Source organism: Myotis nattereri (genome assembly GCF_964212035.1).
Source record: "Myotis nattereri genome assembly, chromosome: 10".
In the NCBI taxonomy this organism is placed as follows: Eukaryota; Metazoa; Chordata; class Mammalia; order Chiroptera; family Vespertilionidae; genus Myotis; species Myotis nattereri.
The window spans coordinates 78281285-78297845 of NC_138085.1; the positions used below are offsets into that span (position 1 = coordinate 78281285).

General features: G+C 46.5%; 1 protein-coding gene across 2 annotated transcripts in view; it reads right to left on the minus strand.

The window, feature by feature from the left end:
• Positions 1-3342: 3342 nt before the first annotated feature.
• Positions 3343-16561, minus strand: part of KCNS3 (potassium voltage-gated channel modifier subfamily S member 3) — a 28197-nt gene continuing 14978 nt past the window's right edge. For both annotated transcript variants that reach the window (XM_081101604.1, XM_081101603.1), the window contains exons 2-3: positions 10100-10285; positions 3343-5344 (exon numbers count right to left, since the gene is read on the minus strand). In XM_081101604.1, the coding sequence (XP_080957730.1) occupies positions 3810-5285 (1476 nt within the window). In that variant the 5' untranslated portion in view covers positions 5286-5344; positions 10100-10285 and the 3' untranslated portion in view covers positions 3343-3809. The remainder of the gene's footprint in view (positions 5345-10099; positions 10286-16561) is intronic.

Sequence of the window (16561 nt, forward strand, 5' to 3'; positions counted from 1 at the left end):
GAAATATGAGGAAGCAAAAAAACACCCAACCAGAAGAGCAAACAGAAAAAATATATATAAATATAGCATAAGAAGCCTCTGGGACAGCTTCGAGCATACCAACATTCACATTATGGGGGTGCCAGAAGAAGAGAGAGAGCAAGATATCAAAAACCTATTTGAAGAAATAATGACAGAAAACTTCTCCTACCTGTTGAAAGAAATAGACTTACAAGTCCAGGAAGCACAGAGAGTCCCAAGCAAAAGGAACCCGAAGAGGACCACACCAAGACACATCATCATTAAAATGCCAATGGGCTAAAGATAAAGAGAGAATATTAAAAGCAGCAAGAGAAAAACAATTAGTTACCTACAAGGGAATGCCCATACAAATGTCAGCTGATTTCTCAACAGAAACTATGCAGGCCAGAAGGGAGTGGCCAGAAATATTCAAAGTGATGAATAGCAAGGATCTACAACCGAGATTATTCTACCCAGCAAAGCTATCATTTAGAATTGAAGGTCAGATAAAGAGCTTCACAGACAAGAAAAAGCTAAAGGAGTTCATCACCATCAAACCTGTATTATATGAAATGTTGAAGGGTATTCTTTAAGAAGAGGAAGAAGAAGAAAAAGATCAAAAATATGAACAACAAAATGACAACAAATACATACCTATCAATAACTGAATCTAAAAATAAATGAATAAGAAATATAATGAACAGAATACACTGGTGAATAAAAAAGAATCAGAGGCATGGAAATGGAACAGACTGAGGATTCTCAGAGGGAGGGAGGTGGGGAGCAGGAAAAGATTAACCAAAGATCTTATATGCATATATGCATTACCTATGGACACAGACAATAGGGTGGCAAAGGCCTGGGGCAGGAAGGGAACTGGGTGGAGGGGGGCAAAATGGGGGGGGGGGGAGATGGACATCTGTAATAATCTTAACAATAAATATTTCTTAAAAAGAAAGAAAATAGGTGAGCTGCATGGATTTTAGGAAAGTAAGAGTGGCATAACACAAGACACTGCAGCTCTTTGTCCCTAGAACCCTGATGACACTTCCGAGTCTCTGATGGGAGATCACGGTGGGAACTGAGGTGAGAAAGTTCTAGGGAGGGATTGCCAGGTGGCCAAACCCAGAAGGAAGACACTACACCACACACTGCTGAGTGCTCTGGCAAGCCACCGCCAGGAATCAATACCTGATAACACAACTATATGCTCCAACCACAACCGCCCACAGTAGAAGGGTCTAGGTTTGGAAGCTCATCTTCAGAACCCACAAGATTCCTAGATTCGTATAGAACCACAGCTCTCCCACTGCGTCTGGCGCTGGGCCAAGGAAGGGTCAGAGCCTGTTCCAGTTGTCAAGAACATCCTAGAAAACACTGCTCTAAACAAACAAGTCTGTGTTGTGGATCAGGAGAGCAAAGGTACCTAAGTCAGCATTTTCCCCTTTTGACTAGCGTACTGGAAAAGTCAAAGTCTGACAGAGTTTGTTGCACTTTGTCTTCAGATGATGTCTGTCCTGAAATGGCCTTAAACCCCCTCCGAGCACAGCAGAGCCAGAGGCAGCACCATGCTGTGGTCAAGGCCTGGGCTCTGGAATCGCTCCAGATCTCAGCCCAATTCCATCCATCACTGTGTGACCATAAGCAAGCCCCTCTTCCTGTGACCCTCGGTTTCCTCATCTTAAAATGGAGACAGTAATAAACCCTTGGTCCTGGGAATAGTGTAAGGAATAAATAAATGAGATTATATAGGTAAAGCTCTTACATAGTAGCTCACTGTTATTGCTGTTGCTGTTATTACTACTTTATTATTTTTTGTATTTTTTTATTGATTTCAGAGAAGATGGGAGAGGCAGAGAGAGACAGAAACATCAATGATGAGAAAGAATCATTGATTGCTGCCTCCTGCACATCCCCTACTGGGGATCAAGCCCACATTCTGGGCATGTGCCCTTGACCAGAATCGAACCCGGGACCTTTCAGCTGCAGGCCGATGCTCTATCCACTGAGCCAAACCAGCTAGGGCACTACTTTATTATTTATTACTACCATTACTGTTATTATTACTACATAAGCAGTCTTAGTTACTTCACTAGTAACTGAAGTCTTTAATAAAAACAGATCCCGATTCTATTGCTATGCTTCAAAACTATATTTCTGCCAACATCGAAGGCATTCGTGGGGAAAGAAATGTTTCTTTTAATGGGCAAAAGAATGACACTCATAGAAGTAATAAGCCTCCAGATTCAAAAGTGACAATAAACCCTGTTCAGTTATTTCCACCTCAGAAATCGCGGAAACATTAAGAGGAGTGATGAGTCAGATACCTTCATCAGATAACCTACAGACAACGTCCTTTCAATGAAATCCATCTGCAAACATAAAAAGGTGGATAAGAAATCCATGTGGCTCTTCCGTTCTAAAGATCTCAGGCAAAGAACCCAGCCTGACAGGGTGACCGGACAGCTCCGAAATGGAGGCTTCCGCTGAATTCTCTCCGCATGGGATGGAATTGCTACCACTGCCCTGGAAATGAGTCTGTATGTCGTCTTCGGTTATGAGGAGTTTCTACATAAGATGCAGACATTACTGTCTCTAGAGCTATTTTTAAATGTTGGCTCATTCTGTGGGTACTGGTATAGCCTTTTCCAGTGATTTAAGTTTCACTCCTCTGGGCGTAGTGAATCACATGTGTGTGTTTGTACATTTCTTTCTTCCAGTAACTGAATGCATCTCTGCTTGTGAGTGTGGAGGTTTACTCTGCTCTGCACAATTTTCAGGTGACGAGATTTTATCTTAGCAGTCGAATATACTGGAAACATATCTGTAGGGGTCCATGTTTCATTCACAGAGGCTAACTTGACTATGTCCTAAACATGGTCGTGTTTAGCCAGTTTACACTGGACAGTGTGCTTTATCACAGACACTGTCTTCTACCTGCTGACCACCATCAAGCAGAGCCTCTTGAACCAAAACATAACTAGCCTGCCTAACTGGCATGACTCAGTGGTTGAGCATCGACCTATGAACCAGGAGGTCAAGGTTTGATTCCTGGTCAGGGCACATGCCTGGGTTGTGAAATCGATCCCCAGTGTAGGGTATACAGGAGGCAGCCTATCAGTGTTTCTCTCTCATCATTGATGTTTCTCTCTCTCTCTCCCTCTCCCTCTCTGAAATAAAATTTTTTTTTAAACTGGCCCATTGTTGATGTATATCCAAAACTCAAAAACAAACAGAAAGGACTCTCGGGGCTCCAAACAGAGCATTTCCCTCCAGGCCAGTTTTGAGCATATTGAAATGTACTCATTTGACATATAAACATACAACCAAGACATTCTCCGTACTGAATTAGGCAGTTTATTAGGCTCCTAATTTCCATGTCTAGAATGTGAACATGGATTTACATGCATTGTCTCATGTTGTGGATCTTACATGCATGTAGCCTTCAGTCAGCTGGGCCTTTGATTCTACTTGTCAGTAATTGATAGCTCAATGTGAGTAGATGACAAACACAGCATGATACATAAGCCGTAGCAACAAATCCCACCCAATCCCACTTATCTTCTTTTTTTTTTCCAAAAGCATATCACAACTCCTTCTTGTAAAAATAAATTTCGGAACAAGGCATTTAATTCACTTCACTGAGAAAAATAAAGACGATTCTATCATTTCGGAGCAATGAATGTCCAACTATGGCTGAAAGGTACGCCCTGAGAAGTAAATGATTTTAACGAACCCATTGAGGTTTATAAAGCTGTGTTAACCTATCGTCGCGAAGGGACACAAGATACAGGCACAAACGTCCCTGCTCATTTGGCTGTGCAGTTCTCCAAGGATGCCATGTTATAAACGTCCTCCTCATCTTCAATGCTTGAGGCGTCTGTGGAGTCAGGATCGCCCACCACAATTCCCACAGGAGAGAGGCTGCTAATGAAGGCGTGCATCCGCTGGGCGTACATGTCCCTAATGTTGAAGTAAGGGAGCTCATGACCCTTCTCTGCCGGGTCCTCACTGCACGGGTCCACGTCAATGTCCTTTTGCTTCTGGTAGTACTTGGAGAATTTGTTGAAGATAATGGTGATGGGCAGGGCCACCACCAAGATGCCGCAGATGATGCACGTGCTGGCGATAAGCTTCCCAGGCACGGTGACGGGGTGGGTGTCTCCATAGCCCACAGTCGTCATGCTGATGGTGGCCCACCACCAGCAGATGGGGATGCTGGTGAGGCTGGACGTGTCGTCATCTTTCTCCACTGAGTAGATGAGCACAGAAAAGATGGAAATGCCCACTGAGAGGAAGAGGAGCAGCAGCCCGACTTCATGGTAGCTGTGCCTCAGCGTGGCACCTAGAGACCGAAGCCCTACTGAGTGCCGGGCAAGCTTGAGAATTCGGAAAATCCTCATCAGCCTGAGGATCTGGACCACCTTGCCCATGTTCTCGATGTCCTCACTCTCTTCCTCCTTGGTGTCTACAGCCAACGTGGCATAGAAGGGAATAATGGACACAAAGTCAATTATGTTCAGAGGGTGTTTCCAGAATTTCTTTTGACAGGGAGCAGCCATGAGCCGGATGGCAAGCTCGCTGGTGAACCAAGCGATGCACGCGATCTCCACCCCTTCCAGCACCGGGTCATCCACCTCGCCATCCTCGTTCTGGAACTCGGACATGCTGTGGATACACATGGCCACAATGGAGGCCAGCACCACGCTCAGGGAAGAGATGGCAATGAGCTTGGCAGACAGGCAGGAGGCTGGGTTTTCCATGCGAATCCAGATCTTCTTGCGGAGCTGGCCAAATCGCAGCTTGTCAAACTTCTCTAGCTCCTTCTCGAACAGAGACGACTCTTCAAAGGAGGAGTCGGTACTCACATCGTTGCTTTTCTGGTCCCAGTCCTTCTCGTGGGTCTCCTCCTTGCGCTCCTGGTAGCGGTTGCTGCAGCAGGAGTCGATGAAGAGCTCGTTGATGCCCCAGTACTCGATCTCCTGGCAAAAGGAGAACACGCACAGCTCCTCCATGACGTGCAGCTTCCCCGTGTAATAAAAATTCAACACATATTGGAACAAGGAGGGGTTCCGATCGAAATAGTACTCTTTGTCGGCCACGCTGTAGTCATCACACAGCTCCAGGATGGCCTCTTCCGAGTGGCAGGTGAGCAGCTTTCCAAGTCTGGTGTGTGGAAAGCGCAGGAGGGTGCTCTGGTCCACGGACTGCTTAAAGCCCCCCACGTTCAAGTTGACAAGTTCCTCGTCTGGTCCAGGGCGATGGAAGAACTCACCAAAAACCATGGTGGATACGGGAGGCAGAGAGCTGGCTGGGCAGGGAGACGAGGCAGGTCACGCTGCACCTGGAAGGAGCACAAGACGGCATTAGCGCTGCTCCTCAGGCCTGGCCACACCTATTTATAACCTGCCCTTTCCAGGATGGGCCACATTAAAGGCCCAAAGACTACGGTTCATAAATCCATATTTTAGGGGGGGGGGGGGAGATGGCCATATCATTTTTATGAACACCAATTTTTATTTCTCTACTAAAAAAGTGTACCTTCCACCCTCCCCCATAAAAGCAATGCATTTTGGATCACTTACACGATACAAGCATCTCCAGTCTCAACCAAGAGGCGCCGCGTTTGGGAATGCTGAGTGCTGATGGGATAGGCTAGTGCCGTCCAGCTTGTAGCTCATCACTCCTGGTCCCCGGAGCTCTGTCATGCACCCTCAGAAACAGCTCCCTCCTCCACTCAGCACCTTGCCCCCAACCCACACCTCACTGGGGGCTCAGCTCAGCTCTCAGCAAAGAGGTAGGCTTCCCCTTCTGTTCCAATGGCTCACTCCTTGAAGGGAAAGCCCTGTTCCCTATGCTTGGAGTGGACAATCAAGAGGATATCATTATCTCCCTGTCCTTAAGTACCCTATATCTTAAAGGTATCGTTACACTGCATGGGATGGTGTTTCAGGTGTACCCACTGGGGAAGAAACCTTTTTAAGTTAATTGCACTATCAGTTTCCTGACACAAACACTCTCCTACCTCCTCCGTCCCCTCACAGACCGTCTCCCACACACTCCCAGTCCATGGCACCCAAGTCTGTACTGGCCCAGTACATACAGCCTGTTTTTAGTCCTGACACTAACCAGGATGGACCGGACCCATTTCTGGGAGAGAAAATCATAGATTTTGATATCATCCAATATAATGATGCTTCCTCAGAACAGATGATGCAAACAAAACAGACAGGAGATTGTCATATGAGCTGAGCAACAGGGGAAAAGGGAATTCTTGACAAGAGGCACCAAAGTGTATGCAAAAGCCACTTTGTACATAGGTAAGTCCTCACTTAATGTTGTTGACAGGTTCTATAACATTAAGTGAAATAACATATAACAAAACCAATTTTACCACAGGCTAAATTGATAGAAGCGGGAGTTAAGTTCCCATGGCATCTGATCAAAGCAGTAACAAAATGACATTGAACGAAATGATGCTGTACAACCATCTAAAGATCTGTAGGCAAGACCACCAAACAATCTTAATCAGTGAGTGGACCTGGTTGTATTTGTGACTGTGACGTAGAAAGACCCCGCTGTCTCAGGGTGGAAGATTACGGGAGACAGGCTGGGGCCAAGGAACCAGGACGGTGAGAGGACCCAAACTCAGACAGCAGTGGTGTGTAAAAGAGGAAGTGACAAATTAAAGCGAAGTTTATAGAACTGACAGTTCTTGGTGATTGACTGGAAAGGAGGGACAAGGAAGCTGAAAGGCTAAAGGAGGGTGTGCTTTCTACACGACATAAGTGAGTGGATGGTGACACCATCAGAGGAGGAAACTGTTACAAAGGAATTTCTTTTCTTTAAATAATTTTTTATTGATTTCAGAGAGGAAGGGTGAGGGAGAGAGAGATAGAAACATCAATGATGAGAATCATCGATCGGCTGCCTCCTGCACGCCCCACACTGAGGATCGAGCCCAAAACCTGGGCATATGGCCTGACTGGGAATCGAACCGTGACCTCCTGGTCCATAGGTCGATGCTCAACCACTGAGCAATGATAGCCGGCCCAGAAAAGAATTTGTTTACCCCCTATGTTTGCAGAAAGCCAAGGCTGTTGGAGAGACAAGTGATTTCCCCTCAGAAAAGTACACACCAGAGGACAGAGCCTTCTGTCCTCCACTCCCGCAGGAAGCCTACGGTCATCAGGAAGACACGAGCATTTTCTCCTGGGACACCATCTATGTGCTCCCCTGAAACCAGAGACCACAGCATGGCCTGACACACCGTTGACTAGATTTGCTGACCTCTTCAAAAGACATGATATTTTCCCCACCGCTGTTTTCTATTTTTAGTTAGATATCTTCTTTGAAGAACCTAAATCAGAGCTCATGGCTTGGTCCAGATATTTATGGAACTTCATCTCTCTGAAAGCAGGCTTAAGCGCATGGCAAGTATAGGAGTGACGCTCCAAGGAGCTAGCTTTAGCTAAGCCGGCACTAAGAATTTAATGGATGTTATCTTCTGGTGGATTGCTTTTCATCTCCTTGGCTCCCCTGAAAAGCCCCAGCGATAGAAAGCCAGAGTCTGCCTTCATGGTACCATCTGCATAAGTCGGTCTCATAATCCTTGGGTATGCAACCCATCTCCCAATCGTCCTGCTCCTCTAAAGAACACTGTTATCACCCGTAAAATCTCTTCTTGCCTGTCCTCCTTGCTTTTTATTCACTCCAGGGCAGTGTAGAAGCTCATTAGGAGGTCCCTTCATGCCACAAACTCTAATCATAAGAGCCACACACATCCTAACAGCAAAGGTTTCTTTTTGTGGGGCTTGCCACAGTCAGAAAAAGGAACGCCTCTCTGGGTCAGATCAAACGCTTCAGCTCAGAGGGAAGCTGAGCCTCTCCAAGTCACAGCGGCCGGAGTGCAGTGTGGGTTTCCTTGGCTGTGTGTCCCACAGCACCCACAGCAGGTGACAGGGTGGGGAAGGAGTTCCCACTTTTCCACACTGTAGGAAGGTTCCCTTACATGCCCACAGCCCCTCACAAAGGCAAACATTCCTGTCATCATTTGCTCCTCACAACTGCCCTAGAATTTTAAAGAGATGAGCAGGCATCATGCAGCTACAAAAGGTTAGAGCAGAAGCTTCAAGCCAGAGATGCTTATGTCTACCATCATGCTCTCGACAGCACACTGGCTCACATGTTCAAAGTGTCATCAAGAAAAGCAGATGCTGAACATCATGATTTCCGAGATTCCTATATTCCGGCCAGCATTTATTTAACAGCCAATCATTTACTTCTACTTAGAAAACATTTTCTAGCCCTAGCTGGTTTGGCTCGGTGGACAGAGTGTCAGCCTGCGGACTGAAGGGTCCCAGGTTCGATTCTAGTCAAGGGCATGTACCTTGGTTGCAGGCACATCCCCAGTAGGGGGTGTGCAGGAGGCAGCTGATCGATGTTTCTCTCTCATCAGTGTTTCTAACTCTCTATCTCTTTCCCTTCCTCTCTGTAAAAAATCAATAAAATATATTTTTTTTAAAAAAAGAAAACATTTTCTAGCTCAAAGGTAATCTATAGCTGTTTATGTATTATTTATGTATTTTATATATTTGTATACATATTATTTCTATATTACTATTTATATATGTATAAATAGTAACTATAGGTTTATATAGGAAGGTAAATACATAAATATATATACATGTGTGTATACATTAAACTATACACATACTAAGTAAAAATAAGTCAATTCTCTATAAGTGTATAAAACTGTCCTAATTCTGACTCAAAATATAGAAAAAAAATAACAAAATAAATAAAATTTATTACATAATAGTAAAAAATTGTATGGAAAAACATACAAATGTTGCCATGAGCAACATTAAAAAGATAATATGGAGGAAAATATTTGTCACTTACAGCACAGACAAGAGGTTAGTATAGCTTTATAAAAAACATAATGACAGAGGGAGAGAGAGAAACATCAATGTAGAGAGAGAATCATTGATCAGCTGCCTCCTGCACACCCCACACTGGGGATCGAGCCTACAACCCGGGAATGTGGCCTTGACCAGAATGGAACCTGGGACCCTTCAGTCCGAATGCTGACACCCTATCCACTGACCCAAACCAGCTAGGGCAGGTGCACTTTTATTTTAGTACCCCCACAAGATACTAGAATGTGTTTTACAGTTCTTCTTACCACCACCACCCCCCACAAGTCTGCTCATTGCTATCACTAGACTCTAAGCTCTTCCATGGAAGGAATTATGTTATGTCATCTCCACAGCCACAGCCCCTGGTGCTAATTGCTGCCCCTAGTCTAGTGAAAGGTACTCCCTTTTATCTGGAATAATTGAAAAAGGCTATAATGCTTCTGTCAGTGAGTTAACAGAATGATCAAACCAAGCATGGTGAAATGAAAAGCCTTCGGCGGCCAAACAAGTCAGTTAAACAAACGAAATGGGTCAGTTAGCGAGTGCAGAGAGCTGTCCACACTCTTTGAAGAGGCAGAGGCTACCCAGCGCCTGAGCTCTTTGTGGGAGGAGAGGGCCAGTGCAGGTGCCTCTCTGGTGTTCCGGGAGGACCTGGAGGTCCTGTTTTCCCTGTGGGATAGCTCAAGTCTAATTAGAACTGATCCACCATATCTGCAATATTACGTGGCTCAAATGAAAATGTGTCCCTGGCCGGGGACTTCCTATAGGTCCCCAACCTGTGACCTGTGCCAGACTCTTACCCACCCCAGCTCCCCAGCACCCATGTTAAGGTAGACCGACTCAAATGGACACAAACGGAATCTTGTCACAAAAACAGTAGTGTTACTCCCTTAAGTCTGAACTACAAATGTCAAAAGTGGGGGGAGAGGGGCAATGTGAACATGGAATCTTCCCGGGTTGGCCTACGCATCCCCTAATACAACTTCAACCTAATCCTTTCTGGCTGGTGCTCTCCCTTCCTCCTTAGTCACCTGCCCCACTGCCCAGTGACTTCATAATCTAAATGGTCCGCCTGGTGTGCAACCTCCATTTGTGTCATGTACCGTAAGGTTCGTTCTGCCCTTCCTTTGACCAATAACGGTGGCAGAGAAAATACCATTCCAGAGAGGAACTCTTACCCTTGTGGTGTTGATGTCACACACTCTGCCCTCATCCTGGCCAGTGGGATGTCCATCGTCATCCAAGAAGCTCCTCCCTTCTTCCCCCACTGGAAGGTGTGGTGCACAGAGGCATTGAGCGGCCACAAGAAGAGAAGAATCCTGCTCTCCGGGTGTGCAAAGCAGCCGCCAGGAAACCACTCTCACCTGCAGAAGAAACCATCCATCAAGCTGTAACTCCAAGGGGAAACACAGCCAAGGCAAGACATTCTGGCTCACACTCAGCACAAGGGTGGCTAGCGCACATCTCGGACCCCACTTAACTCTCAGAAGGGGCAGTCTTTTCCCTCCGTGGAACCATCACTCCCACTGGACTCACAGATCAAGAGGCATCAGCTCAAGCCTCAGGATTGACAACCACTCTCAGGCTGAAGGACTCTCGGATCTTGATGACAGTGGACACTTGGGCACCTCCAGGGACCCCAAGGCCAACAAAATAAGGCACTGGACTTAGGACTGCAATCGCTCATCTCCCACACAGTTTCTTCGAGGAGTGCTGTTTTCCTAGCTGATTCATCAACGATATCCTTGCAAATCTCTAATGAATACATTTTAATTCATTTCCAAGACCGAGTTCTGAGTGTGACTGCCCTAACAGAATTAACACTCCTGGTCTAATTTAAAATCAATAGGCTTCGGAAGCTGGCCAAATTCGATTTTGCTTTATTTTTTCACTGTTCGATTTCACAGATTAGAAATGACTATACGTGCCGGGTCAGAGTCCTCTGGTTAATGCACGGGTGTGTGCATACGGGTCTGCATGCTTGTGTGTGTGTGTCTGTGCATGTGGGGGGTGTATATGGAGGGAGAAGTAAGTTTGCATCAAAACAAATAAAAGCACAAATTTCCATTCTCTCTCTGAAAAAAAATAAGCAAGCTAAAAAATTGCAGTTCCCAAAAAGGTAAGCCTTGCCTCATGTGGACGCATTCCCATAGCTTCATATTAGTATCTAAGCATCCAGCCATTGATTTCCATGTTTTCCAATCAATGCCAGGTCCAAAGGTGTGGGTTTGGGGAGGAAGAAGGAAAGATTGATTCTGGGCTTCAGAAAGAGACTGAAAGAAGCGCCTCTGGCAATGTCCGTCATTGAGCGAGCATTCCTTATCATTTGAGATCTGCAGGGCACCGCACCAGGCACTGGGATTACAAAGATTCAGAGCCCGCCCTCTCCACCCCCAGGAGCCCACAGGCCCCAAACCACACATTAAACAATAAAGGTGTCCTGACAACATCACGGAGGCAACGGAGAGGAAGCAGAGCAGAACGGTTTCCAGGTTGGTCCCAACAAACAATGGGCAGGCAACCCTTCAATGATTCCCACCTCTAAGAGAGCTGCTCAGGGAGACATCCCAGAAAAATGCAGCTCCTCCCAACTGAACTTCTGAGATAGGGTTCTTGACAGCAGAGGGAGAGAAATCTCAGCGGGGATAAATAAAATCGACTCAGGAGCTAAAATAATCCTCCTCCTCTTTTTGCTTCTCCCTCTCTTCCTCCTCCTCCTCCTCCTCCTCCTCCTCCTCCTCCTCCTCCTCCTCCTCCTCCTCCTCCTCCTCCTCCTCCGCCTCCCAGCAGCTTGTCATTGAGTCAGCCCCAGCTACTTGCATTCACATAAAATGAAGACATGCTGCTGTGCCTTCTAAGACAGACAGTCATCCTGCCCCTATCAGACTTCTTTCCAAATGCAGCACATGTTAAGGGAAAGTGAAATTAACTGAAATAAAGAATTAACAAAGTGCTTAGGCTGTTGAGCGCTTCTAAGAAACCCCAAGCACTGCTGGGTACCAGCTCATCACAGAAGGACAGGGCTGGCCCAGGGACAGACAGACTGTGAGGTGAGCCAAGTTTATCTTTTCTACAGAAATGGGTACCTAGTGGACCCTCTGTCAATGCCCGGTGAATAAGTGGCATCCCAGGCTGTCCCTTTCTCTCCCCCTCCTCCCAAAACTCAGAACCCTTTCTTGTTGTTAATCCTCACCTGAGGATATTTTTTCCACTGCTTTTCAGAGAGATAGTGGAAGGGAGGAAAGGAGGAAGAGAGAGAGAGAGGGAGAGAAAGAGATAGAGAGAGAGAAATATCAATGTGAGAGAGACACATCGATTGATTGCATGCGCCCCAACGCGGTGCGGGGAGTGAACCCACAACTGAGGTAACTGCCCTTGAGCAGGAATTGAACCCACGGCCCTTCGGTGCATAAGCCGATGCTCCAACCAGTGAACCAGGCAAAACTCCGAATTCTTATGCCTTGCCTCATTTTCCATCACTATGATTCCTGTAAAAAAAAAAAATAACAACAAAAAACACCTGGATTTGGGGGAAAGTGTACCTTTAGTGTGAATGTATGTCATTCACACCCCTCTTAGGGCATTCACATTCTAAGTGCAGCCTCCGCACAGGAAATGATAACCAGCACTTTCTGAGTCCCCACAGCATGCCAGGAACCTTCCCAGGGGTTTCACACAGGTCACCTCCGTCCTCAGCCGCTGCAATTGGTAAATGCTGTTATTCCCAAGGTGATAGGTGGGACATGAAGGCTCAGAGAAGCTGTTCGCCCAGAGCCCACACCTAATGAGGGCCAGAGCCAGGATGCAGGCAGGCAGGTCTGCGTGGTTTCAATTAGTGTAGAAAATCCAGACCCCCATTTAGCTGTTGGGGCGGGTTCAGGAAGGATTGGGGTTCAGGAAGGACTGAGAGGAGTGGGCAGAACAAGCCCCCAAAACAGCAGCTCTGGGGCAGAAAAATGTGCACATCCAATCCATTCTCCCCTTCTGCTTAACAAGCCGCCACGGGCTCCTATCCCTCTGTGTCCCGCCCCTGCCTCTCCGTGCGCAGCTGATCAAAAGAAGAGAGTATCTCTTGTGACCGAGCACATAAGCAGGTGTTGACTTTGCTGAGCGATTCAGCAGGATCCTGGCAAATCTCATCAGCTTCACGCAGTGTTGCTAGTCTCCCCAGAATCCCCCGCTGCACCCTGTGAGGGGGAACTCTGCCTCCTCTGTGCACAGCCCCCCAGCGCGGGTCTACTTCCTGGTGGGCTGACGGCAGCATTCAAAATGGACCAAACGACCGCCTCGGTTATTGAGAGGGGAGAGGTGAAGAGAAGGCGGCCTGCAGCACTCTTTCATCACCCAGAGACCTGACATCCGATCTTGGAACAGAACGAGGAACATCAAGCGGACAAGCAGACAGGACACAGGAGGGTAATGACCCCCTGAGAGGTCTCAGAATCACAGCAATAAGGTTGCCCGTCTAAGCTTCAACTAACATCAGTGCCTGAGAGATGAAGGCAGACACTGCAAGTGACGGGACATGTGTCCTCTGAACCTGCACAGAATCCTGAGTGGCCCTGTCACTGCCCTGCTCACATTCTTCTAAAATGTTGCCACCTCGGTGCCACCCAATAGGCTGAGAAAGCCTCCAGTTAGGGACCGTGTCCTAATATCGATCTTCATATGAATGATCCCTAGTACACCATGGTGCCTGACACGTTTTTATTGAACCGATTCCTTTCCCCCAAGCTGGCCAGACTAGAGTAGATTAATTAAAAGAATCAATATGGACCCTGGCCAGTTTGGCTCAGTGGATAGAGTGTCGGCCTGCGGACTGAAGGATCCCGGGTTCGATTCCAGTCAAGGGCACATGCCCCAGTTGCAGGCTCGTTCCCCAGAAGGCAGCATGCAGGAGGCAGTTGATCAATGATTCTCTGTCATCATTGCTGTTTCTCTCTCTCTCTCCCTCTCCCTTCCTCTCTGAAATCAATAAAAATATATTTTTTTTAAAAAAAAAGAATCAATATGGGTCAGGAAAGGCAGCTGGTTAGAATGGAAGCAAAGGAGGAAAGTGCCAGAGAGCAAAGCTGATTGCCAACGCCCATCCTGGCACTTTCTAAAGAAGAGTGTTATCAAGACGAGTTCATCTTGAGTGAAGTTTTAAGTTTCCAGACCTCGGGGTTTCAGGGATGATTAGAAAGCCTCCAAATCTCCCTCATCTGATTCCAGGGTCCCGGGGACACATCCTGACAATTTCAGTTCCCTGGCACTTGCCACCGGGAGTGTGTGAGCTATGCGGCCAACACAAGTGTTCACTCTGTCCACTAGTTCTGTTGGCCAGTGGAACCTCGTAAGGTGGGGGAAGTTTTAGTGCTCAGTTTCCTGTGGGTTTCTATGCAAGTCCATTTCTGAGAGTCCGATGGCTCTGGGACACTGGTGAGTGAGTTTCCAGAGTTGCAAGGCTGAGAGAGAGCCCAACCCTGACCTGTGCCAAGTTTCCAAGTAAATGGCACCTTGGAGCCCCCTCCTGGCAGCCAGCCGGCTTCCCTGGAGACGTCCTGGTCTGGCACACGTCCACAGTGAGGTTTCTCCACCTCGGCACTGTGGGCATTTTGAAGGCAGGTGATTCTTTCTTGGAGGGGCTGCCCCATGCCCTATAGGGTGGTTAGCAGCTTCTCTGGTCTCTGCACAAGGTACCACATCTCCTCCCCATCCCCAAGAGTTGTGACATTGTCCAAGGTCCCCCTGAAGGACAAAATCATCCCCCATTTTGAACCACTGCTCCAGAGTAAGAAGACCGCAGACACGTGTTTGGAAGCTGTAAGTTCAGAAAGCTCTGAACCACAGATTGTCCTAATATTTTGGCTGCTGACAGGAGCTGGGTATCTCCCTCCCCCACCCCCGACATGCTTGTCCTTTCAGAGTTCAGTTGTGGCATGTCTGCTGTCAGACAAGCAGAAGTTGGCAAATGAGGAAAGATAAAAACAAGGTTAACCTTTTGTTGCAACTCAAAGCATGCTCCATGCGATCTGAGTCTAGAGCAGTGATGGCGAACCTATGACACACATGTCAGAGGTGGCACGCGAACTCATTTTTTGGTTGATTTTTCTTTGTTAAATGGCATTTAAATATACAAAATAAATATCAAAAATATATTGCCAAAACCGGTTTGGCTCAGTGGATAGAGCGTCGGCCTGCGGACTGAAAGGTCCCAGGTTCGATTCCGGTCAAGGGCATGTACCTGGGTTGCGGGCATATCCCCAGTAGGAGATGTGCAGGAGGCAGCTGATCGATGTTTCTCTCTCATCGATGTTTCTAACTCTCTATCTCTCTCCCTTCCTCTCTGTAAAAAATCAATAAAATATATTTAAAAAAAAAAAAAATATAAATGTTTTTTATACTATGGTTGCAAATATAAAAAAATTTCTATATGTGACACGGCACCAGAGTTGAGTTAGGGTTTTTCAAAATGCTGACACGCCGAGCTCAACAGGTTTGCCATCACTGGTCTAGAGTAAAGGTTAGTGGTTATCTCTGAGAGTCTGTCTTGTATTTGCTAACAGTGTCCTTGCCAGGAAGACACACTCACACTAAGATAGTTTCAAAGGCGTGGCCAGCCCCGGCTGCCTGCAGAGGGTCAGCTCTGGCTGAGCACACTGCTCCCCAAAGCTTAGGGACACTCACTGAGGTCCCAGGAAAAATGCAAACACGTGTCTGTTTTGTAGTCTTGCCACTATTCTTCCACCACAGACCAATTCCCAATAAATCGGAAATGAAGTAATAGCCATAAGAATGAAGGGGAATTTCAACCCTACCTGTATCTTGCTTAACTAATGAGAATTGTGGGAATTGTGATCCAGGGTTTTGCTTAAATAAAAGGAAAATATCACATGCAGACCACCATAATTGGAATTAGTGTGCCAGAAAAATTACACTTATATTTATTTGTTTATTTTGTTAATCCTACGTGAGGATATTTTTTTCCATTGCTTTCAGAGAGAGCGGGAGGGATGGAGGGGAAGAAAGAGAGAGAGAGAAAGAAAGAGAGAAAAACATCCACTGGTTGCCTCCCACACACGCTCCGACTGGGGTCAGGGAGTGAACCCGCAACTGAGGTACATGCCCTTGATTGGGAATTGAACTCGAGACCCTTCAGTCCAAGGGCTGACACTCTAACCACTGAGCCACCGGCCAGGGCAATTTGTACTTATATTGAAATCCTATAACTCAAGGCAATCAGAATAATATGACACCTTCAGGGTGATTCAGACAGATTACTCAGAATATCCCCGCACTGCTTACTATTTCCAAACTATCAAATTTTAAGGAGTACATTAAAATATGAGAAATCCTTGAATTTGTAATAATTTTTTTTAATTTTTGATCTATCATAAGAAGAAAATAAAAACTCCTTGGGTCTAATATATTCAAGGATTAAAGATGAATTTCTAAAAGTTCCAGTCTTCAGAGAGAAAACCCAGAGAATGCTTTCCCACGCAAAGCCTCTAAGTCACATGCAAAAGGTTAATATCCATTCTATTGCTCTCGGCCACCCAGAACGAGTGAATTCCAGAACTCCCTCAGGCTGGAGGCCTGGGCATCACCACAGCCCTTTCCTCTCCTCCGGTCTGTGTTCCTAGACAACCTCGGGGGTG